The 25,452-nt window shown below is 49.6% G+C and overlaps 1 protein-coding gene across 6 annotated transcripts in view; it reads right to left on the reverse strand.

The window, feature by feature from the left end:
- HIP1 (huntingtin interacting protein 1) overlaps window positions 1-25,452 on the reverse strand; it is a 121,189-nt gene that overhangs the window by 32,591 nt on the left and 63,146 nt on the right. For all 6 annotated transcript variants that reach the window (XR_005124332.2, XM_037506848.2, XM_037506849.2 and 3 more), the window contains exons 2-4: window positions 3,529-3,592; window positions 2,396-2,538; window positions 2,112-2,168 (exon numbers count right to left, since the gene is read on the reverse strand). Coding sequence is in view for 5 of the 6 variants with exons in the window: in XM_037506848.2 (XP_037362745.1) it covers window positions 2,112-2,168; window positions 2,396-2,538; window positions 3,529-3,592 (264 nt within the window). In the remaining variant the exon portion in view is untranslated. The remainder of the gene's footprint in view (window positions 1-2,111; window positions 2,169-2,395; window positions 2,539-3,528; window positions 3,593-25,452) is intronic.

Below are 25,452 nucleotides of genomic sequence, written 5' to 3' on the forward strand. Positions count from 1 at the left end.
GAGAAGAGAGGCCATAGCCTGGGAGGAAAAATTTGCAACAGACATATCTGATAAAGGATTCATCCCAAATATACAAAAAACTTTTTTTTTAAAGATTTATTTATTTATTCATACAAAGAGCTGAGGTGTAGGCCAGAGGAGTGGGGAGGTGAGAGGACTCACCAGAGACAGGGTGGGGAGCAGAACAGGTGGATCTACTGAAATACACTGCTGAGGGGAGCAGTGGGCGAGACAGGTGAGATCTGCTGCTCCATGTGGGTAGCTCCCTGGCCGGGGATTGAACTCCTGCCACAGTTGCCGGCAATAGCTTTATAGAACTGAGACTTAACCCCTTGAGCTACCAGGGACGCCCACAAGGAACTCTTACTAGTCAACAATAAGAAAAAAATTTAAAAAATGGGTCAGAGTCCTTAATGGACACTTCATCAAAGAAAACGTAGATAGCAATAAGCCTGAGGAATGAGGCTCCACATCACATGTCACCAGGGAAACACAAATTAAAACAATGAGATACACCACACATCTATCAGGATGGCTGAAATCCAGAACACTAACAATACCAAATGCCGGTGAGGAGGTGGATCACCAGGAACTCTCATTCATTGTTGGTGGGAGTGCAAAATGGTGCAAACAAGTAAAAATGATTGTTTGCCACCAGCAGAACTCTCCCCAAGGGAAATTCTGAAGGAAATAATTCTGAAGGCAATTTCTTCTGCCTAGAAGAAAGTGACCCTAGATGGAAGAACTGAGATACAAGGAGAAATGGAGAGATCAAGAGGACAGGAAAAAATAATTAAAATAAAATAGAGAGTCTGAAAAGAAAACCAACCAAAATTAAAACATGTGGCAACAATAGCATACAAGAGGGAGTAAATAGAGTCACAATATTCTAAGATCTTTGTGTTACACAGGAAACGGATAAAGATATAAATTTTAGACCTTGATAAACTACACATGCATTTTAACATTAGCTAGCATCCATAATACAAAACATAAAAGCAGGTTTTTATAAAAAAAAAATCTCCCAACCTGTAATGGAATGAAAAAACAATCAACCCCAAAGAAGGCAAGGAACTAGAGGAAAAAAACGCTGAATGGAGGGGGCAAATAGAAAGCACAAAATAAGATGGGAGATATAAATCTAAGCATAACATGTATTATGACAAATGTGAATGGCGTTAAATGCGCAGTTAAAAGACAACAACAAAATTCAACTAATTGCTATTTACAAGTGATAGTTCTAAGATAGAAGGATATAGAAAAGTTGAAAGTAAAAGGATGGAAAAAAGATATAGAGGGAAATTCTAACAAAAAAGGGCACAAGATCTAAGCTTTCTAAGTTATAGGGATGTGACAGAAAGCTCTCTGGGGAGTAGCTGAGGGATCTGGGGACAGCTTTCAGCCCTGTTCAGGTTACCAGCTTTGGGACGGAGGAAGAGCTGCTTCCTTCCATGGGCCCCTCCTACCTCATCGGTGGTGAGGACATAACTGTGACATTTTGGGAGCTCAGACAGACACAGGTATGAACTGGGAGGAAAGGGCTAGAGTAGCTGTTCTCCACCAGTGGGGGCCAAGGCGCATGTCAGAATCAATCAATCAAGGAGATTCACCAAAATGCGGATCACCCCTCACTACACACATATTCTTGGACTCTAGGGAATGCTAGCATGGGTGTAAAGACACTCTTTTCCACTGATTCTGATGTCACCACCTAAAGTGCTAGGAAAGAGAAGGCACTGGCATAAGAATAGGGGTTGCTAGTTCTCAATTACTGTGACCCCAATGGTAGCAGTGGAAGGGAAAAAGGTGGAAACTGTGGTAAGGTCACTACTGAGGAGGTCCCAAACCTGGGGAGCATTGTGACATGGGGTTCCATTGGCAGATGACATTCCCAGGCACAGAGAATTTCTCTGCAGTTTCCAGGGACTCCAGGTAAGAATGGGGACAATGTGGTACTACTTGGAGGCTCCCTGACTTCTCCCAGATGCCCAGGAGAGGAACCCTGTACAAGTCGAGAGACGTGACTTTGTTCTATTCCGCAGTCCTTGCTCTGTGGCCCCTGTGTTGGGGTGCAGAGGGGCAGGGGGCTGCAGGCGCAACTCCAAACTCACCCACATCCTGCTCATGTCACTCAGCTCGGTTTTGTATCTCAGAGAGTCCTTCAGCACCTGGAGAGGGAAGAGGGCAGAATATGAGAGGAAAAGAGGGTGCAGATTATAAAAGTTGGGTCTGGGAGGGAGAAGAGGCTGATGGGTACAGACCAACCCTGCCCTAGTCCTTGACCAAGAGGCCAGGAGAAGGGGGCAGCTGAGTCCTTAGTGTGGGCATGGATGGTTGCCACATGCCCCACCATGGGCCCCCACTTCCTGCCTGTCCCCTGCAGCCCGGGACTCACATTCGGGTGGCCATCTCGGAGGAGTTTGTGGAACACGTGGCAGAACTTCCAGCAGAGCACGGCGTTGCTGGAGAGAGGCAGGCGGTTGACAACAGACCAAAAGGTCTGCGCCCCTTTCTCATGGTGGGTGCCCAGTATGCACGGTGAGGGAAGGTCATGGAAAACAAGGGCACAGGCACAGCTCCCGCAGACAGCCCCTGGGCTGGAGCCCATACCAGGACTGCGAAGATGTTCAAGAGGACACTGCTCGGAGTGGAGACACCTCATATCTGCAAGCTCAGCCTGGCAATTCTTGGGCAGGTGGAAATACAGTATCTTCCTTGAGTAACATCCATTTTATTACACACTTTCCTGAGAGGGCAGTGTCTTTTGGAGGGGTCTTTGCCAAGCAAGCCCTCCAGCTCTTGGATGCCATGCCTCAAGGGCAGACCCCAAGGGACCCATTCCCTTCTTGTCAAAGCCCCAGAGCCAGGAGGGTGGTCGCCCACAGATGGGCAGCCTCCCAGGCCAGGTGGCCCAGCTGTCTCAGGGCACCCTAATACAACGTGGTAGGCTGGGGGAAGACCTTCCAGTCACCAGATCCTAGTCCATTTTGAGGTTCTCCACTTCTCCCCTTCTGGCTCAGGGTAAACCTGCTCACACAGGTGGCTCTAGGTGCATGATTGAGCCCCTACATCGACACAAGGCCAACCACTGCAGCGGGGGCCCTCTGCTTTGGGGCTCAGAAAAGGGGAGGTGATCATTTCCCCAAGGCGGGAGTAGTATCATGCTAGGGCAAAGGGTGGGGCCTGGAGCACTTTGATAACCCAGTGAAAACCCCTCTGTGCCCCAAGAAACATCTCTAAGGGGGGTAACTTCAAATGACTCAGGTTTAAAAAGCTGCAGTCCCAGGAGCGGAGCAGCAGGACCTTTGGTAAGTAGGAAAGGCCTGTTGGAAGCCCTCAGCGGGTGATGGTCTGCCTCCGAGGGCAGCTGCTGCCAACCCAATGCGGCTCACACCCTAAGGGAGCCTGGCCTATGTGGGGGGTCCCCCTCCTGCGGCTGAGCAAGGATGCCTCGCCCTGACCTTAGTCCCCATAATTTGACCCCCCTTCCCCCAGGGTCAGTCTTCTAAGCAACATCCAAAAGGATATTTCTGGCGTGTTTTTCCTTTACAGCCACTTCCTGCGTATTAATGGCCTTATTGATGCTGACAGTCTGAAAAACAAGAGGGAGGGGGAGGGGAGGGAGGATGAGATGAATACGCTTCTGAGAGTGGCTAGACCCTCCCAGAAGCCCCACCCCTTTCTCTCCATCCAATGACTCCTCTCTTGCTCTCCCAAGACCCTGGGGGCCCAGTGTTCCAGTGCAGGACCCCCAGCTGGGGGCAGAGGTGGGCAGGGCTCCCAGGCCAGCTGGCCAGGGCTCTGCTAAGGCAGCGGGCTTTGCTGCCTGGCATTGGCTGTGCCCAGCTGCTGTGCTCATCTGCCATTCATTCACTTGGCTCAACAACATGGCAATTAAAGCCTACACAAAGGGATGCTTTTCATCCCCGGGGAAACATTATTTCTCTGGAAGCAGGAGGAAGAGGCCCTGAGATCAGGGAGCCACTGTGGCCCAAGACCATCCAGCCACCCCTCTCTCACCACGGAGCCTTCCCTGGCTGGCCCAGGCCAGCAGTGGTCACTCTCTTCTCTTGCTGTCTCACTGCTGGGCATTTTCTAATTCCTAACCAGATTTCTTCACTTACAACAAATAGCATTAAAAATACTGTCTCCATTCAGGTCATTTAAAAACCATAGCTTTTTATTTTATTTTTTTTAAAGAAAAACAGAAAACACTGTTTTTTTTTTTTTGTTTGTTTTTGTTTTTAAGATTTACTTATTTATGCATACAAGAGCTGGGGTGCAGGCCAGAGGTGAGAGGATTCACCAGAGACAAAGTGAGGAGCAGAACAGGCAGATCCACTGAAATACACTGCTGAGGGGAGCAGCGGGCGAGACAGGAGAGGTCTGCCAGGCCATATGGGTCAGCTCCCTGACCGGGGATCGAACTCCTGCTGCAATGGCTTCAGATAGCTTCATAGTGACTTAACCCCTTGCACCACCAGGGAGACCCAAAAAACATAGCTTCCTAAATTAGCAAAGCCAACATACATATGAATATAACTACACAAACACTGAGATGGGATCACAGCATGTAGGGGTTTTTAAGTACAGGTTTTCCCTTTTTCTATTTTGCTTTACATCCTTTCTATCCCTAATACAGTCTGACAATCTGTTAGGTGTCTCCCCACTCTCCCCCCACCCCACACAGAAGGGATTCATTTTACCTCTGTTCTATAAAAACAGATCATTACACAGACATTTCCCTACATCTTGTCTTCTTCACTTGAAACGATCTCATGAAAAATTCTCTAAGTAGACTGAAGAAACTAGCTTATTCTTTAAAAAGACGTGCTATTGCATGGTGTGGGTGGATGTGATTTATTCAAGCACTCCCGTGCTGGTAGACAATCAATTTATTTCCAGTTTTTTTAAAGCATGGGGAAAAAATTTAGTGAGCATTCTTACACATACAGCTTTATTAATTAATGCTCCCCCCACTTTTGTTCCCTCCCCCCACCTCCAAGGGATAGAGTCCTAGAAGGGGGGTTACTGGGTCAGGATTAATTTTTTTAAGCTTTTTATTATGGAAAAGCCCAAACACATACAAAGATAAAGACCAGTAGAGTAGGCCCTCACATAGTCGGTCCCTGCATCGACCTCTATGAACACGTAGTCAAGAGTGGGGAACAGAACAGGCAAATCTACTGAAGTACACTGCTGAGGGGAGCAGCGGGCAAGTCAGGAGAGGTCTGCTGCGCCATGTGGGTCAGCTCCCTGGCCAGAGATCGAACATGTGCTGCAGTGTTGCTCTGTCAGAACATCCTTCCTGACAGAGAAGTCATAAACACTTTCAGTAAGTCTTAGGTTCAGCAGGCCACACTGTCTCCACTGCAACTATTCAAGTCAAGGAGCCTCAGTGGATACTTAAAGCAACACATATGGGATAAGCGTGGCTGGACCGGTAAGACTTCCTTTACAAAGCCAGGGGGGTCTGGATGTGGCCTGGACTTGGCTGACCCTTGCTCTTGACCATCAACCACAAATCCCGTTGCTCCCTGGTTTTTTCTGAGCTAAATCCCCGGTATTCAATCAATTTTACCAGTAAATAGTTACGTATGAACCTCTAACGAAAAAGGGACTCTCCTAAAAAGTTAACCATAATACTATGATTGCTAAAATTCCTTAATATCAAAAGGTTAGTGTTCACATTTCCCTGTTGTGTCAAGATACAAAAACTTTCTTGTACTTGTTTTGATCAGAACCAAATAAGGTCGCCAGTTTGTTTTCTTAAAAGGCACTAATGATTCACATTTCCACTGACAACGTACAAAAGTATCTCCACCAGCAACAGGGGTCATCACTTCTTTTCATTTTGCTGGTCTTATGGGTGTAGAGACATTTCGTCATTAATTGACATTTTCCTCGCTGCTAGTGTGTTTTGAGTCTGGCCTCACAGAGGTAAGTATGTCCATCTTATCTGAAGGTGTCTCTTGGAGGATGACTCTTACATTTTCTATTGTTTTGTTGTTCAGTTTTGACATTTACATTTTTCACATTTTTCTGGAAAAATATTTATCTATGTATTTGTATGTACATGCATATGGCACATATAAACTCAGGGTTATTTTCCCAAGGTCATACTATTAGATCCTAACTCTGGTCTGCTGGATCCTCAGTTCATAGGCCCAACCCTGAAACACAGTGACAAGCTCTGAACTGCACTGGGGCTGGCGGGGGTGGGTCTAGGTGAGGGATGTGTCGGAAAGGCCATCCCAAGGAAAGGCCTGGGCCTGGAGCTTGCAGGCTGGTGTGTGGAGGGCAGCATGCACGCAAAGGAGGAAGTGGGTGAAGCCAGAAAGGGGGTGGTGCTGTGTGTGGAAGGCAGTGAGTGGGCTTCTAAGCAGTGGGAAGGGACAGCAGCTGGAAGACTGGCCGGCAGCATTGCAAGTGCTAGAGGAGAGGTGGAGAGATTTTGCAGGTAGGGGTTGGAGGGAGCTTATTAATAGTACAGAAGTGAAGGGACAGAGGCCTCCACTGACATGATGGAGTAAAAATGGAAAGAAGTCTGACATAAGGCGGGCTACAGAACTAATTTCAGTAGGATACAGAATATATACAGCATGGAAGATTCGCGAGTAGGTGCTCCCAACACAGGGGATGCAGCAGTGAAGATGCTGCAAGGTTTTGAAGCCAGGCTGGTGAAGAACAGAGGCAAGACCCCTGGGCCCTCCAGGCCTAGAGGACACCAAGCAAAGGGCACAATGAGGCCGGGTAAGAGAGAGCCAATTTTAAAAGAATGAAGGAGTGAACTAGTAGTAGCTAATCATCAAGATAACGATAGCTAATGAATGTTTCTCAGGTCCTGTACTAATAAGCAATCTCATTAAAGTCTTAAAATTTCACATTCTACAAGGAGGGATCAGTATTAATCATCCCTAGTTTATAGACAAGGAAACTAAGACTTAGAAAGATTGAGTAAATTGCCCAAGGTCATTCCAACAGCAAATGTAGAACTGGGCCTTGACCTGGCGGTGTGGCCCTACTGTGTAAAGACACACAAGAGACACAGTTCTCCAATCCCCACACTGCAGACAGAGGACACAGAATCAAATTCAAGTGATTTCCACAGGCTGAAAAAATGGGCTAAACTTCACAAGATGCAATTCAGTATAAAGAAAAATTCCTATATTTATATCTAACCTCACTGCACAGTGAGATATCACAAAGCAGCACTGGTGGAAATGATCTAGCTTTCATGTATTTTTCATTAAGTTGCTAACTTAAGCAACATTTTGATGTTGCTTAAGTCTGATCAAAATGCAAGTCTGATCTCAAAATGCAGTGTGCAGAGTGACGGAGGGGATGGTTTCAATTCTCCGCAGATCAATTCACATATAAAGCACTATCCAACTTAAAATTTTATACATTATGCAGAAATTGACAATCTAGATCACTTCTAAAATAGAATGACCTCGATTGGAATGAACTCAGGATCTGAAGAAAACCTAGAGGAGTATAAGTATTCTATGGAAGGAGGAATAACTCCAGGAATCAAACCTAGACCGATGGCAGAAGTACAGGGAAGCAATTTCTGGGTAAATTTAAAGTTGTCTCATGGAAGACAGAAGTCCCCATTATTAGAAGCCTGCAGGCAGAGGTGTGGCAGCTTCTCTTCAGGGTGACTGTGAATGACACCGACAGGCTCAGGCTGTATTAGAAGATGACTTCTAGGCCCCTTCCCCTTTTTGACTCTGTAAAGGCCCTTGAGATGAGGTCCTCTTTGACCTCGTGAATACTGGGGATCCACAGAAGGCGCCTGAGCCTGGGAAGGTCCTGATGCTACAAAGGCCCCTCCATCCCCCTGAGTTTGAGAGATTACCTCTTCCATGCCCTAAGGAAAGGGTGGAACACTTCCACGTGGACATCGGTGTTGTAGCCCCTAGTAGGACCGCAGTTCACGGACAGAGGGCCTAGCCGTTCTCTAACCAACAGCTACAAGATCCAGGCAAGCCCTGCCTGCCCTAGTGAGGGCGGCCCCCACTCTCCTCTTGAAGCTCTGGCAGGGTCCTCGGTGTGCCCACAGATTAGAGCCAACATGCCCAAAGTTCTCCCACCACTTCCCGCTGTAGAAGTGCCCAAGAGGCAGGGACCAGCTGTAGCTACAGGCCCACTGCCCAGTTTCTGTGGCAAGGCTTTTGGGGCTCCGAGAGCATTCTGGGGTCTTTAAGGCTGGTTGTGGGTCCGCAGAACAAGAGACACAGGGACAGTTGCAGGGCAGAAGTTTCCTCTGCAGCAGCTCCCTGTGGCTGATGCACGCCTTGTGCCTCACACACTCCTCCGTCCCGCCTGACTTCCCCGCACACACCAACCTGCCTTCCTCCAGACTTGCCAGGGCACTCTGGCCAATAATTTCGTCTTCCCTTCTTTCTTTTTGAATTCCTATTTCCTATATTGTTTTACCTCCCTCATGAGCTTAAAATCCCGAGGGCAGGACCCTGCCTTTTTCCTTGTGAGCCCACACTAGCTTAGGCAGGGTGTAGAGTCTTAATAAACCATTAAATTATTAAGAATTGATTGCTTCCTGCTCAAAAGAGTACCAGGCATATGATTCTTGGTCCCCTGAGAAAGTCAGCTCCCTTTCCTTCTCCTCCCCAGACTTTCTCTGAAGGAAATAATGGGTTCTGAGCTGGGCAACGCCTGGGGACCCTCCACGGGCAGAGAGTGGGAAGTCTGGGCGTCAGTCTCTCACCTCCGGTCTAGGTTGGAGAACAGCCTCTAAGAACGGGCTGTTCTCCAGACTTCCCTGGAGTCACGCGGGACCTGAGACCATGCAGTGTCCCCCTGAAAGAGCAGCATTGTACACCACTTCCTGACCCAGCCGGCCCTTGAGTCCCAAGCTGGTTCCGGAGAGCCAATTATCAGCGGGCAGTGCCCGGACGGCTTTCCCTCAGTCTCCCTCCCCTTTTCCCATCCTCCACTCCCTGGGGCAGCCTGGGCCACGCTGCGGCCAATGAGAAGCCCTCGGCCTGGCTTCTGCGGGGAGCAGGGCCTGCAGGGGGCCAGCTGGGCACTGTCAGGTCACGCACACAGCTCTTGGCCCGGGCCAGCGCTTGGGCTGCCAAGGCCCAGCTGGCTCGCAAAGGTTCCATGGCAGGGGCAGCACAGAAGATGTGCCAGGCAGTGGGCGGCGGGTCCTGAAGCAAGGGACTGGAGGGTTCACCTCCCCGGCCAAGTGAAGGAAAATCAGAGCAGGCAGGGCTGAGGGGAAAGGAGAAAGGCAGCTAGCAGGGGGGCAGAGGAAAGAAACAAAGACAGCATGTGGGGGTGGGGGAGGGAGGTGTCTGCTCAGCAAAGGTGGCCACTACCAATGGCCTCTGCAGTGACCACCCACCTCAGGGGCCGAGGACTGGGCACTGGTGACACAGCATCCTCGCCTCAGGTTTTGGAAGCTTGAGGTAAGCAGATGAGGGGGTTCTGCTAACACCTGGGATTGGTCTCAGCTCTCGCCTTCTCCCCGCGCCCGCATCCCCGCCATGGCTTCCACAGCCCATGAGCCAGGCTCACCGACACAGGGTGGGGTTATTCTTCCCGAGTGCCTGATCATGAGGCACAGGGCAGAAAGGGATCCTCGGGGTCATCAGCCAGTTCACTTGGGGAGGAATAAGACTGGTGATGGGGGGAGGGGGTAAGAAACCAGAGAGAGGGGAATGGACCCAAAGGGCTGCCAAGGCAGGTCACGGTGAAGGTGGAGACAGCCTAGGTCAGCCATCAGGACCACAAGCCTGACCGTGAGGTCACATAACAAGCAAGGCCCAGGAGACGGAACAGAACTTCAGCACTGAGAGGGACTGCTCTGGTCTTCGCTGTGATACTCAGAAGCTGCAGTCCAAAGCCAAGTCTTTTAATTCATCTCTTGATCAGAAATAATAGTAACAGAGTAGCATCGTCACTGATTAGTGGCAGCAGCAGGGGCTCTGCCTCTTGACTAGTTACAGTACTGAGGGATTTGCTTCTGATGCTCCCTTTGACCCGGAGGGCAGAGAATCCCACCAACCTGCCCAAAGTAGCACAGGCAGCCAGTGGAGTCAGGTCCTCCTGTCCATGCTCTGCCGCCTTCAGGCACTCCCAGCAGTACAACCCAAGGCGTCCACCTGTCTCCCTCACTTTCTACCCCACGATGTCTGGCTTCCTTGGTTTACAGGTGTTTGTCCCCAGATCTCTATCCATTTATTTAACTTTACTCCATAGCAATCTCAGTCAGGCCCACGGCTTTGAACTCTTAGCTTCTGCCAGTCCCCTGACCCGACTGTTCCTCTCTCAGCTCCCCTAGAAGTCATCCATAGCTGTCTTTGTCTCAATGCTCCCATCCGCTCATCAGTAATGCTGTCCTACCTTCCAAATCCCTCTGTTTCTCTCTACCTCTTCTATCTCCACCCAACCCCAAGCCCAAGCCACTAGCATGTTCCCCTGGACTGCTGGAAGAGCCTCCCAGTAGATCCTGCTGCTCACCCAGCACGAGACCATGGTGCCCTGCTCAGAGGCCCCCATACCCATGAAGTCCATACTCCCACTCAGCCAATGAGACATTGATTCCTGTCCTCCCTCCCATTCATTCTTCCCACCCACAATAGCTTGTCTGGGTCTGCTCCTCAGGCACATCTAATTCTTTCTGGGCTCCTCATGCCTGGAGTGATCTTCTCCCCATTGCTTCAAGGCTGGAGTTGCCTCTTTCTTCAGGTGGCCTCTCTCACCTAAAGCATCTCCCCACCCCTTGCCCTGCAATATCTGTTCATCCCAACTCACCGCCACGCTGCTTGTTTCCTGCAGGTTCCTTATCACAACCTGTAATTCCCTGCCTGTTCACCTGCGTATCTTCACTGGGCTTCACACAGCTAAATACTTTGACTCTGTGTTTTTATAAACGGTATTTGGATGGACTGAATTGTGTCCCCCACTCCTACATTTACACGTTAAAGCCTTAACCCCCCAATGAGGTGGTATCTGGGGACAGGGCCTTAGGGAGGTGATTAGGTTTAGATGAAGTTGTGAGGGTAGGGCCTCCATGTCTATGTCCTTCTACCTGTCTGTCTCCTTCTCTCCTCCCTTTCTCCACCCCACCCCCAAACCAATTTGATTGGCACCTTGGTCTTGGACTTCCCACTCTCCAGAACTATGAGGAATAAATTCCTATTGTTGAAGCCACACTGAAAGGCCAGGTGTTGTGAGTCCATTTACACTAACTGTCCAGAACTGGCAAAGCCACAGAGACAGAGAGTGACCCACTGGCTGCCAGGTTCTAGTGGAAGTGGGAAGTGGCCGTTTAATGGGTCTGGGGCTTCCTTTGGGATGATGAAAATGTTCCGAAACCAGATCGTTGTGTTGGTTGCACAACACGGTGAATGCACCGAATGCTACAGAATTACATGCTTCCTACTGGCTGAGACGGCAAATGTTATGTAACATCTAACAATTTTCTCTCAAAGGTGGAAAGCCCTGTGGGATTGAGATGGGCTGAGAACCTGCTATGAGCAGGACAGGGCTGCCTGCAGGCTGCAGGACTCGGGGTCATGAAGCTCCAGCGGTGCCCACCGCATAGCCTGTGGGGACCATCTCCCCACAAAGTGCCACTGGGGTAGCACAGCAAGAAAGGGGCCTCGTCAAGGGCCCATGTTGTTTATGGGGAGATAAAGACCATCCTCCTTCCTCTTCCTGTTCTTTCCTTCCTTGTCCTCTGACTATGCAATTTCAGAAGTGCTTTTCGAAAAAACAAACCGGTGTGGGCGCCCAAGTTACTTATGTCTATGAGTGGCTCGGGCGATGAGCAGTCTGAGAAAGCTTAAGCCAAAATGAGATGAGGTTTCCAGAAAATGTGTGGGAGACCCAAAGCAGCTACCTTATTACATGAACAGCAAAAATACCCCAGGAAGGCATACGCAGGCCGCCTTCAGCCAGAGGTGCAACGTGGAAGATCAATTCCTATTTTGCTTCTAAGTCTTTTCTGTCTGGAATGATCTTTGAACTGAAAAAGGTAGAAAGAGCAAACCTAATGTGAGCTAGGAGATTGTCAGAGAGTCCCCAGTGTTGGGTGAGTTCAAGGCTTCTGACTTGGATAAGTAACACACTGGGAATCACGAGAACCCATGTGGGTGACACACATACACACTTTCGGGGTTTAGGGAGAAGGAGAGCAACTTAAAGACCAGGCACGGGTGAGGATCATAATCACGATTCCCTAGGAGAGAAGGTAAAGCCCCCCCACACTCCCAGTCACCAGGAGCCAACCTGTATTCACAGATGAAATCAGGGGAGACTGACCTGTCTCTCTGCTAGGCTCCAGACCAACGTCTCAGGAAAGCTAAACAGAAGTGGCTTGGGACTGAATTTCATCATGGAGGCATTTAACAAAGCCTTCCGTAACAGCCTCACCAGGGTGAGAAACAAGAGGCTACCAAGGGTCTGAGACGTGGCCCGCAGACTGTGAGTGTGCTCAGACTGGGTTTTACATTTTTAAAGGGAAGAAGAGGCGCAGGGAGCAGCACAGCAGCAGCAGCTGGCTACAAGGCCAAAACCATTCCCTGTCTGGTCCTTTGCAGGACAAGCTTGCTGACCCCTGGGCTAGACAGAGGGTTCTCGAGGGTAGAGGTCTACACTCACAGATGCTGATTATTGGCTACCATGATCGTGGGTGATGCCCCAGCCTGTGTCCTCCTCCGAGCTTACCAGTGAGTGTATACAAAAGACAACAATGGATCTAAGTGATGCTGGAAACCACAGCAAATGCATCTGGAAGATATTGGTGTAGCAGGACCATGGTGGACACAATAAGACAGAATAACTTGGGCCCAGGATCCAAGTGCACATGGTCCAACAGCAGGCCAAGTGGAAAGGGTTGCACTTATTCCCACTAAGTTCGTTAACAGTAAGATGTGGCCACTATAATAAAATGTAAGATGCTAATTTCATTTTGAGCTTTATCAATAGAATTATAAGATCTAGAATAAGAACCCATTCTTGGTTACAGCTTTCAGCCACACCTGGAGTTCTGGCTCATCTACCACATGCCAGAGGCCCCTGAATAACATGCTCAGCCCTGGGCACCCCCATTCTGAGAGGAATACAGATCATGTTGGGGTGTGCAAAGGAAACCGAACAGGACGGTGAACCACAGAAGGTGAGATATGAGAACAGGGAAGTAGAAGTGGGGTGAACCCCAGGGAAGAAAGGACACAGAGGTCTTAAGTCTCTTGGGTCTAGAATCTGTGAGTTAGAAGGCCGCAGGGTTAGAATCACAAGATGCCAAGTTCCATATTCACTGTGTGCCCAGACTGGAAATGATTCCAGTGTACTTCATCCTGGGGACAGATGAACTACCATACAGCCGTCCCACAGAAAGCTACTGATTCACACCAACGACGTGGACACAGAAGCCCACACACTATCTGATCCCATGTATTCTGGAGAAGTCAGAACTACAGGAATAAAAAACCACTTCCATGGTTGTCTGGGGTGGGTTTGGTGAAAGCATGACTAGAAAGGGAAATGAGGGAATAGGGTGCTGATGGAGCTGTTCTAAATCCTGCTTGTGTGGTGGTCAGCAATGGTGTGTGACTGGCCAACTCATAGTGCACTAAGGATGGTGAAATTTACTGTATGTAAATGACCTCAATAAACATGGCTCTGAAAATAAAGAAGCCAGGATTAGTGAGGGGGGTTAGGGAGATTTTGGAAGGTGGTGCTCAGCCATTGGAGGGGAGTTTATACAAGTGGTTTTGGTTTTCTTTTTAGATTTATTTACTTTAATTGAAGTACCATTGTTCCGCATCCTTGTCAGTGTTTTGGCAGTGTAGGATTATCCCCCTCAAGTGTAGACAAGATGGTTTTTAAGCCCTGCTGGACTCTTTGATCCCATGATTCTGGGACCTCTCAACTTGCCTCTCCTCTCTTAAACTTCATTCATTCAATCAATATTTCATGAGGACCTACTGTGCGCTAAACACTGTGTTAGACACTGGGCACACAGTTGTGAACAAAGCAAAGCTTTTGTGGGACTTATATTTTAGTGGAGAAAGGTAGACAGTAAACAGAACAAGTGAATCCACTATAAAAGTGGTTATAAGTGCTGATAGAGAAAAATGAAGCAAAAAAAGGGAACCTGGAAAGTGGGGGCAGGGCATTTGCTGATTTCATGTGGGGGAGGGGAATCAGGGAAGGCCTTCCCAGTGAAGTCACATCTGAGCAGAGCCCTGAAGGAAGTGAGGAAGGGAACCACCTGGATATTAGGGAACAGCCTTTCACCCAGAGGGAACAGCAAGTCGAAGTCTTGAGGGAAGAGTGTGCTTAGTGTGCTTGAGGAATAGCAAAACAGCTGGTGTGACTGCAGTGGCGTGAGCAGAGGACACAAAGCTGCAGGACCTGGATGCCACCCTAACTTAAACAGAGAAGTAACAGGATCTAACTTTTCTTTCTTCTGGATAACTCTGGCCGCCATATTGAGAAGGGACAGTAGGATGAAGGAAAGGTGACAATTAGACTATTCCAGTAATCCGGGCCGCATGGGCGGGGGTCTTGAGTAGAGTGGCACTGGAAGCATGAGGAGTGAGAGGGCCTGCATGGATCCTGAAGTTCTGACTTGCTGCTGCTGGGGAGAGTGTGAGAATGGAGGCGTGGGGGGTGGACTCCAGGAACCTAAGGGTTTCGCCTTAGCAGCTGCAGGATGAAACTGCCATTTATTGAGCAGGGGAAAGAGGAGAGGAGGCTGGCTGGGGGGGCGGGAGGAGCAGGAATGTGATTCGGGATGTGATTACGTGTGATGTCTGCTGGGCATCTACTAGATGGACAGCTGGAAGCAGGGATAAGGCCTGTGGCAGGCAGAGATTTGGAGTTATCAGTTAGAAGAGGCATTCGGAGCCAGAGGCGGAATGAGATCACCTGGCCTGTGAGTGCTGCTGAGAAGGAGAGGAGGCCATGGGGGCCTGGGGCCTGCCAGCCCAGGGGAAGTAGGAGGAAAGGTGCGTAGAGCAGACTCCCAGGCAGGAGCGGGCCCATGGGTGGGGGCTACTGCTCGGTAAAGTATTTCAATTTTGAGGGGGGCTGACAACTGTGGTGAACATGCTGAAGGGGTGGGGAGACAGGATGAGAATGAGCCCCCTGCCTATGACAAAGACATGACAAGGGCACTGCTGATGACCTGGGTGAGACCCTGCAGTGAGGACAGAAAGCCTGAGCCGGTGGAGCAAGAGGGAAAGGGAGGAGGAGTGGGCGGCAGTCTGGTGGAAATGGATGCCCCCCACGCCAGCGACTGGGCCCAGAAGGCACCTCATCCCCGCCTTTCCCTCTAGGACAGCATGGCCCCAGCTAAAATGGCGCCTCCAAGACTGATTCAGACAGATGGGGATCAGGCCCGGAGTCTTTCCAGATTGGGGTTCGAGGGACAAATAGGACAAATAGCTATTTTTCCTTCTCTGAAATGCTCATGACCCCTTTACACAAGATCCCTCTCCTGTCTGCCTCTCCTTTCCAGTCCCAGCACCACTATTCTGTGAGGGCCAAAGCAAGAAGCCGGGAGGAACAGCCCCGCGTGGGAGGCCCCTCAGCCACACTCCCTTCAGGAGAGGCCTCCTGGGTCCCTCCCTCACCATCCTCACCCCCTTATGCTTGTCTTTCCCACAACCACGCTGGGGGATCCCAGCTCGGTATCCAGAGCTTCTCAGAACTTTCACCACAGGCTCCGAATAGGACTATTTGGCATGGGGATGGGGAGGAGAAACCAGTTTCAGAAAGGGGGGCCCATCCCATCCCTCTCGACCTAGAGAAGCAAGCAAGTCCAGGTTTTCTGCCATCTCTCTGGCTCTAGCTTCTAAGGCCCTTGCTACCTACGAGTCCCCCTCAGCCTGTCATCCTGTTAGGCCCTTAGGCAGACCCAAACTACCTGCACCTTTGTCCCTGACCTAAAAACCCATGCCCATGGCTCCTACTCCCACTCACGTAGCCCAATTTCTCAAGTGGACCTTGGATCTACCCTTTCCCCCACACACCAGCTACCTCTCCTTATAAGAGGATGTTACCACACCCATCAGTGAATCCAATTATGCCTTCAGAAGGCCCCAGTATACAGGGCATAAGGGTCAGATATTTAGAGTGGTGGTGGTGGAGGGAGGGGGGAAGCCAGCTCATGTCCCTTCTTCCCCATCTGCACCCACGCTGTGGCTTGGGAAAGGCAACCCTCCCCGCAGTTCCTCTTTCTCGTCTTAGAGGAAGCCTGGGTTCTGTGACCTAGCAGCTGGAAGGGCAATGGTAAGGCCATAGGTATTTCATTGGGGAGCTCATCAGGGTGGCTTGCTGGGAAAGTAACTGCCCCAGAGCAGGCCCATGGACTGTCCTGGTTCATTCAGTGTTCACTGAGCCAGGCTGCAGTGGCCTTTCGCAACACCCCTGCCTTCCATGGAGATCACCCAGGCTGCAAGTGCTGGAGCCCAGGCCTGAGTCTCTCCCCAAACCACCAGCATTGCCAACTTCCTCTCCTGCCCTCCGCCGAGCCCTCCATCTCCCCAGATTTCTAACTGCAGTTAGTTTTTCCCTTCTTCTTCAGCCCCACAGGGCGACTTTTCTCTCTCTCAAGACACAAGGGGCAGGTGGTGCCCGAGCATAGGCGCCAACCGTCCCCCAGGGCCCTATTGAGGAGAGTGCCTCCATCTGTCAAATGAAAGAGTCAGAGGCACGCGCCATGCCTGGGCAATGCCAGGCCTGCTCATCTCCCTCCCAGACATCCTTCACATCTCTATTTTTAGAAGTTCTGTTTCTACACTCAACACCCCCAATCTCACACCCATATTATATCCTACAGCAGATTCTCGAATGACGTCATTTCATTTGACGTTATTTTGCTATAACGTTGATGGAAAAAGAGTCCTGGCCATCCCGAGAGAAACACTGGAGGACCTTGTTTTGTTTAAAGTCAAAGGTTCCAACAACCTACTAACGACCTTATGTCAGGACTTACTGTAATGTAATCCACTGTACACGTAGCCCCCTACCTCTAGTCTCCACCACAGCTGACCCCAAATAAAGCAGTAGGAAAACCTTCCTCGAGACTTCGCCTGGTTTAGAAACCTAGAGTGGCTCCCCATGTGCTGAGACCCGCGCTCTCCATGTGACTTCACTTAGTGAAGTCATATCCCTTGATGCCCCCTAGTTCAGCTTTGTTTCTTGCTGCAGATGGTAGCCTGCCCAAAACTGCGACCCAGTTTTCATGAACTTTAGTTTATAAATAAGTTGAATCCATTGTGCACAAGGGCTGCCTACATGACGATGTCTTATTTGACGCTAGCAAATAATTCTGTCATGTTAATGTTCCCCATTTACCAGTTTGGCTCACCCAAATGTGTAAATGCAAGGTCTGCTTGAATAATCATGACAACGATTCTAGGTATTGTTTAGTACCTCACAATCGTCAAAGAGCTCTCCTGAGCACTGATGCTGAAAGTCTCTCAAGGAAGGCAGGGCGCATTTTATAACCAAGTGGGCTCAGAGAGGTGGAGTCGCAGAGCGGGGCAACGACCACTCTACTCAGATACACGCTCTACAAGCTACTCTTTTCAATGGCGACGGCTGAACACTAAGTCAAAGCCAACTTGCTGACTAAGCCTCTGCTCTGATCTCAACACATTTGTTATCTTTAAAGCAGAATTCTCTTGTCTTCCATAAAGTCCAACCTGCCCAATGAAGTCCAAGTTCATCGCACTGGAGAGCACCTGAACAAGCTCCATCCATCAGGCAGTGGCCACAGGACCTTGCTCTCATCTGAGATCTCAGCAGGGTAGTGATGTATTGACAGGGAGTAGTCCCAAGCCCTAAGCGCTTGCCCGCATACAAATTAGGCAGCCCTGTTAGTCTACGGCCAAATTTACAGCAGCCATCTTCCGCCAAGCCTGAGGGATGTTTGTCCAGCCTTGTCAGTTCTGCATAGTGTAAGCTCGGGTGTGGGAAGGGGACACAGTCATCTACTTGGTCAGTGACTATCACTTGTGAACTTAACCCCGTCACCCCCAGAGTGTACTCACACCTGGAGGATGCTTTTGCTCTGCCTCCAGATGGGACTCTTTTGGCCTGGGAAGAGGTCACTCGCTATTCATCATACTTTAGACCTGGTTATGTTACTGAAGAACACTCTATGTCAACGTTCAAGGGAAAAACTCAGCTAAAGGAAAAGCAGGCATGGAAAGAAGGAAGAAGGAGAGCAAAGAGAAGGAATAACAAAAACAGTGGGAAAATGGAGTTTTCCTGAGTTCACGCAGCATACCTGACTTAAGTAAATATAAAATTGGGGGGAGGGAAATACGAATTGACACTAGGGGCAAGTTAGGTGATTATTATTCATTTTACAAAAGACTCTGGCATCAGATTCCTTTAAATAGCAATCTCCGCTAGTACATTTAAAATAGGATTCCGTTTACAGAAGTGTGACTTATACAGAATCACATCTGTTACATAAGGCTCAGAGAAGCAGCTCTCCTCCCAAGTAGTCTGGCTAACTACAGGGCTGGCCCAGTACAAATGGCCTCCTGCTTTCTCACAGAAGACACAGGCCTTGCCCACCGTCACCTGTGTCTATGTTTTACTTGGTTCTTAGGGGCCACCCAAATCTTGCTGGTCTTCCCTACACTGGAGGCACAACTGCTTCGAATTCTTTTCCTATTAACTCATTCATTCAACATATATTTTTTGAAGTCATGCAGGCATTCCCCTAGGAATACAATTGTAACAAAGAGTGACATCTCTGGCCCTGGATAATAGGGTTGGGGCTCACTAGGCTTGGGGGCAGTCCTGTCCAGGGTCTTCAGGGGAGACTGCACTGGTAGGTGACAGAAGGACACATTTGAAAGTGATGAGGAGGCAAGACTGGCAGACGCCTGGATGGAGAGTTGCAGGTAGAGGAGCAGAAAGAGCCTACTTGGCAGGTCCAAGGAGCAGCTAGAGGTTAGGTATGGCTGGGCTGAGAGGGCAGGGTGGGAGGGGACTTTGTTCTGAGTGAGACAGACTGGGTTGGGAGTTTGAGCAAAGGGCTGACACCATCAGATTCACTTTTTTTTTTTTTTTTAAATGAGGTATAACAATGGTTTACAACACTATATGACCCAGAGGTATAGGATCACACCTCTTCAGATGTATGCTACCACACCACACCCACCACCAAGCACCCACAGTCCTCCACCATGGTCCACTGGGCCCCCTCCACATCCTGTTTTCCACTTCTCTCTCCTCCTTGGGTAGCCTCAGTTCTACAGTGAGATTTGTAGGGTTTCTCACTGGTTTGGTTCTGCCCACCCTTTATTTTCCTATACTCTGCATTTAAATGAAACGATCTGGTATTTGTTTTTCTCTGTCTAACTTATTTCACTAAGCAGTGTCCCTCTAGTTCTATCCATGTTGTCACAAATGGCAAAAGCTCACCTTTTTTTACAGCGGAGTAATATTCCATCATGTGTATATACCAGATCTTCCTAACCCACTTATCTGTCCATGAGCACTTAGATTGTTCCCAACTTTTAAAAACTGTATCATGTTTTCACTGAGGTAACGTTGGCTTATAATTCTGTATGTCATTTAGGAGAATAGGCTTGGCATCTTGAGATGTAGGTTACCACACCACACCCATGACCAAAGTATCAATAACCCTCCACCAAAGACCATTCAGGCCCTGCCCCCTTTGCTCTCCATCTTCACTCTCTCCACTAGCCTTAGTCCTGCGGTCATATTTCTATGCTTTGTTTTGGTTTAATTGTGTCTGTTCCTTTGCTTTATTTCTTTAGATTCCACATATGAGATCATATACTATTTGTCTTTCTCCTTCTGACTAATTTCACTTAGTATAACCTCCATCCAGTTTCATCCACGTTCCAACTCACTTTTTTAGAGGCTCCTGTGGCTGCTGCACTTAGACTACAAGAAAGCGCGTGGAAGCAAAGAGGACAATGAAGACACAACTGCAATAATTGAGGTCAGAGGTGACAGTGGCCCCAACAAGGCTGGCCTCAGCAGAGGTGCTGAGGGGAAGTTGGATTTGAACGTTTTCAAGGTGACAGGATTTGCTGATGTTTGCATGTGGGGTGTGAAGAAAGGGTAAGGAGGGCACCATGATTATTTGCTGAAGCTGCTGAGTTGCCATCAGCAATGGCAGAGGACCCACAGAGAGGACCATGGAGGAGGTGGTTTGGGGCAGGGGAAACAGGCACTTGCTTTGGGACACGCGCAACATGAGATGCCTATTAGACAGCCCACTGGAGCCATCGATAAATGGGAGAGGTGCGAGTCTGGAATTCGGAAGTGGCTCCAGTTAGCTGTAGGCGTCAGCATGTAGATGGATTTAAGGATGGATAGTATCATCCGAGAGTAAGTATAGGTGAGAAGTCTGAAGACAGCGTCAGGACATCCAACATGCAAGAAAGGGAGGAGGCACTGAGTAGTGGGACAGAAAGGAAGCAACCAACGAGGCAGGGGGAGCCAGGAGTCACATGAAGTAACCTGGCGGCCACTGCTTGTATTCAGTGCTGCCCGTAATCAAGCAGGAGAGCAGGGAGTGGACCGCCGGGCTGGCTATAACCACTGGCAGGGCTTTTTGGTGGAGTGGGAGCCTGATGGAGCCTTCGTGAGAAAACAGAAGGAAGGGAACTGGGGCAGCATGAGCTGTGAGGGGCAGAAAAAGAAGGTGGCGGGGCCCAGGCATCCTGGTGTTAAATAGGAGAGCATTCTGTGTGTTTAGATGTGAGGGGAGAGATGGGGGGACTTGCTGGAATGGAGAAGGGATCCAGCGCGCAGAAGGGGGTGGCCATCCAGCGACAGGAACCATGGCTAGGGACCAACTCTTCTCATTGTCTTTCTAGCTTTAAGACTATTTGGGGGGCCTCCTGGTGGCGCAGCGGTTGAGCACCATGCTGCAAAGCTGTCCGCAGCCTCTGTAGTGCGGGTTCGATTACCCGCCAGCCAGGGAGAACCCCACATGGTGCAGCAGACCTCTCCTGCCTCGCCCGCTGCTCCCCTCAGCAGTGCCTTCGGTCCATCTGCCTGTTCTGCTCCCCACTCTGTCTCTGGTGAATTCTCTCACCCTCCCGCGCTTCTGACCTGTTCCCCAGTTCTTGGATAATTAAAAAACTAAAAAACTATTTGGGGGCCTCCCTAGTGATGCAAGGGGTTAAGCACAGCACTATGAAGTTATCCACAGCCACTGCAGCATGAGTTCCAGCCCCAGACAGCCATGCTGAGCCACATGGCACAGCAGACCTCTCCTGCCTCACCTGCTGCTCCCCTCAGCAGTGTATTTCAGTCAATCTGCCTGTTCTGCTCCCCACTCTGTCTCTGAAGAATCCTCTCACCGCCCCCACCTCTGGCCTGTACCCCAGTTCTTGTGTGCATAAATAAATAAATCTTTTTTTAAAAAAAAAAAAGACAAAAAACTATTTGGACCTGGATAAGTCACTATTCAGACATACTTGGTCACTTGGATGCCCTTCTTCCTCAATGAGATCTTTCAGGAAGATCTCGCACTTTGGGAAGACGGGCACCAGGGACGGGCACCAGGGACAGGCACCAGGACATGGCAATGTACCAAGAGGAATGGGGTGAGGATGGGAGTCGGTGCAAAGCGGTAGAGATATAAGAGCTAATCATCTACTCCCTCTCAGTTCTTTTCTTAACCTCCTACCCACCTCTCCCCTCTACTATCGGGTCCATTTCCTTATCTAAATAAAACTCAGACTGAAGAGTTTCAACATCACTTTGGCTCGGGTTCTAACTCTCTAACTCAATTAACCTCTATGGCCTTAACAGATCCAGATTCACACACACACATTATTGCATTTAACACTAATAGCGACACTGGCCTGCTAACTCCATTGACTAGGAAGGAAAATTGAGATGCAGAACGGTCGGGTGACTTGCTCAGCTAGTCATGGGCCAGGGGTGGCTGGGTAGATGGCTCAGCTAGTAAGAGCGGAGCCACGACCTGAACCCACTTCCCTGCTCTAGTTTCAGGTCCATCCATCCATGCCAGCTACATCCTTCTGGTCTGGGAAGGCTGATTCAGACTCATTTCCACCAAGAGAACATGTGGGTTAACGTGAGCTCCAGGCTGCAGGAACTTAAGTATGTATTAACACACCACCAAAGTGCAGGCCTCTGCTCTCATGTCAGAGCAAGGAGAGAGTACAATGGGCAGTGGGGGTGGGGTCCTCCTTGGGAGGCCTTGGCATGTCCCAGCTGGCAGGCAGGAGCTTGAAGGATATTTTCAGCCCTGAACCCAGGGAGTAAGAATAAGCTGGGGAGGATTTGTTAAAGAGTTTTTTTAAAGAGGAGAGAGGGGTTGTTGCTAACTCTGGGGGTGGATTTCCTCATCAGCTGTAGGCCTGTGATGCCACTTCCTCAGATAGCAGGGCAGCCAGAAACTCTCACTTCTGCTTCTTGAGGGATGAAGGAGAGTCCCTCCTTAGGGGGGCAGACGGGAAGCACCACAAAGAGGAGTGGAGGGGAATGGAGGGAAGCAAAGACCCCAAGCAGGGGGAATCCCCATTCCCTTCTCCCCCCCTCCCCCGACCCCATTTTCCAGATATGACAGCTCACTGGTCTCTAGGTTACCAGCTCCTAGTCACCTCAACATGGCCAGGCCCCTCTCTCTAATGCACCTCTCCAGCCGGGCCAGACACGCCCCAGGGCTCAGGGTGCATCGGGGAAACTGCTCCACTCCTGGGCCTGACACTCAAGGCTTTGGAGATCTGGACTTTGCTGGTCTTTCCAGTCTCAGCACTGGTTTCCGCGCCTCAGGTACCATTTCCAAAACATGTCCTGTGAGCCATGCAACTTTCATGTCTTTTTTTTTTTTTTTAGAGGCATGTTTTATTTATTTATTTGTTTGTTTGTTTTGTTTATACAAGCACTGGGTACAGTCAGAAGCTCGGGAGGTTGAGAGAATTCACCAGAGCCAGAGCTGGGAGCAGAGCAAGCAGAAGGACCGAAGTACACTGCTGAGGGGAGCAGCAGGAGAGGTCTGCGCGCCATGTGGGACCCTCCTCTGGTGGCCGGGGAGCAGCCAGGGATCGAACCTGCGCCGCAGAGGCAGCAGGCAGCTTCGCAACCCAGCGCTCAACCGCTGCGCTACCGGGGAGGCCCCAACTTTCATGTCTTTACCTCATGCCACCCCATCACCTAGATTTATCACTTTCCCAAACCATCTCCATTCATTTGAATCCTGCCATTAATTTAGTCAGTTATGATTTTATTTATTCACTCAATTCACCTACCAAACATAAATTGAGCACCTAGGTGCCAAGAGCTGTACTAAGTTAACATAAAGATGAGTAAGGAGTAAGTCCTGGCTTCTAGGAGTGGGGTCCAGATGGAGAGAAAGACGGCGGCACTGTGAACGTAGTCAGTTACTGGTGAGTGCTGAGTGCAGGCTGGCCGGGGGGAGGGCATCTTACCAAGACTCAAGAGTCGGGTAAGGTCACCCTTCCTGGAAGAAGAACCATCCAACGAGAAGAGCCAGCCTGGAGAAGGGACCTGCAGGGACATTTAGTGAAGAGGCCAGCAGCAAGGCACAGAAGTGGGAGCGAGAGCCCACTGTGGGGACTGGCAAGCTGTCAGTATTGCTGGAGCAACGGGGCAAGGCGAGGACAGTCCAAGCACCCTTCCCGTGCAGACGCCACTCGACTCACAATGCATCAATAAAAACCTCTGTCATTACAATGGCCGCCCCATTACAGTATATAAAAACATATATATAGCTATATATATAAAGATACAATATATAAATTTACACAATGTTATATGTCAAATATATTTTAATTAAAAAGTACTCAAAAAGCAAAAAACTGTAAAGCCCAAGTCCTTACAGCATAAATAAGTGAATGAATAAATACTCCTAAGTGTGCGTGCAAGGGTGTCACCTCAACAGTGCAAAGCAGACATGGCTAAAGGGGCAGTTAATAGACCAGTGATGATGAAACCTATGTCATCTCTACTCATCCTGTTATCTTCAACATCTTAACAACTGCTAACAGTACTGGAGGCTGCCATGCCCAGGCCTGGGTCTCTGCATCTGACATACATACTAACTCCTTGACCCTCCCAACGACCCTATTCAGAGGGTACCATGGATACCCCCACTATCCAACGGAGAAACCATGGCACAGGAGTTTCAGAAGCCTGCCCAGGGGATCAGTGGTGGGGACAGAATTTGAACCACAGGTCCCCGTGCCCTTGACCATCCTGACACCCAGTTTCTAGATGTAAGGCATAATGAATGCTAAAGGAAAATAAAAGCTTACCATCCTGTATTATACCATGGCCACATGTTGTGCAAATGTGTGCATCAGTCTACATGTACGTGCTTGTATTAGGTTAAGTCGGAGGAAAGTTTGGCCATTTTTCATTTTTGTGGGACCCTCGCCGGTGGCCGGGGATAGAACTGGCGCTGCAGAGGCTGTAGGTAGCCTCGCAACCCAGTGCTCAACTGCTGCGCCACCAGGGGAGGCCCTTGTTTGGCCATTTTTGACTCATAAAACAGCCCTTTCCTATGGCTCAGCCTGAGCACACATATACATGTGCACACACACGCACAGACACCTGCAGAAGCACCTACACCGCGTGGTTAGCAGTGGTTTGGGTCTTTATTTCTTTATACCTTCTCATATATTCTGCAAAAACGGCATAAATTCTATGCTTCCCTGTGGATTCTCTGCTTCCTCAAAACAGGTGCCAATGACCACAGATACGTGATTGTAAAATGTACCCCAAGTGTAGGAGCCCCAATCCCCGCAAAACTACAGTGTCAGAGGTCAGGGCACTCATGGCCATCTCCCCTCGGGAGCTGCAAGGTCAAAGTGTGGACTGAGAAAGCTGCCATGGAAAGAGCCCAGCATGGGAGCAAGGAGTCTGGCCAGTCACGTGACCTGACTGCTCTGCAGCTGACTCTCTCCCCTTTGAACATGGGAGCAGGACTCTCCCTTCTCTGAGAACCAAGCCAGACATGAACCAAAGTGCTTCTGTCACACCTCATTCTGGCTGATGCTACTGGGTAACTGTCCATGGCACCACATTCACTCCCAGGACCATGGCCAGGGAACAACTCATTGGACCCCGGGCTCCGTTCGTCATCCCTCCAAGATGGATGAAATCAGGCAGTAAGTGATGAGTTCCTAGTGTTCTCTAGAAAGTCTGGCTGATTCCTGAATCCAAAGCTGATGGACAGAAGGAAGACAGCACTGCAGGAAAAGAGCGTCAGGGAGGAGGGGACAGGAAGAGTGCCTGGGGTCCAGATTCAGGCAGCTGTCAGCAAAGAGCCAGGAACTGCAGTTTCAGCCAGATGATGTGATAAGAACATACCATGACCAGGGATCCCAGGCAGCCAAGGAATCCCCTGCTGGAAAAGATCAGCCCAGAGCCTTTAACAATCCTTATCCAGGTATCCTCAGGGCAACTGCA

Source organism: Talpa occidentalis, unplaced genomic scaffold, assembly GCF_014898055.3.
Source record: "Talpa occidentalis isolate TD23 unplaced genomic scaffold, MPIMG_talOcc4v2.1 talOcc4.12, whole genome shotgun sequence".
Lineage (NCBI taxonomy): Eukaryota > Metazoa > Chordata > Mammalia > Eulipotyphla > Talpidae > Talpa > Talpa occidentalis.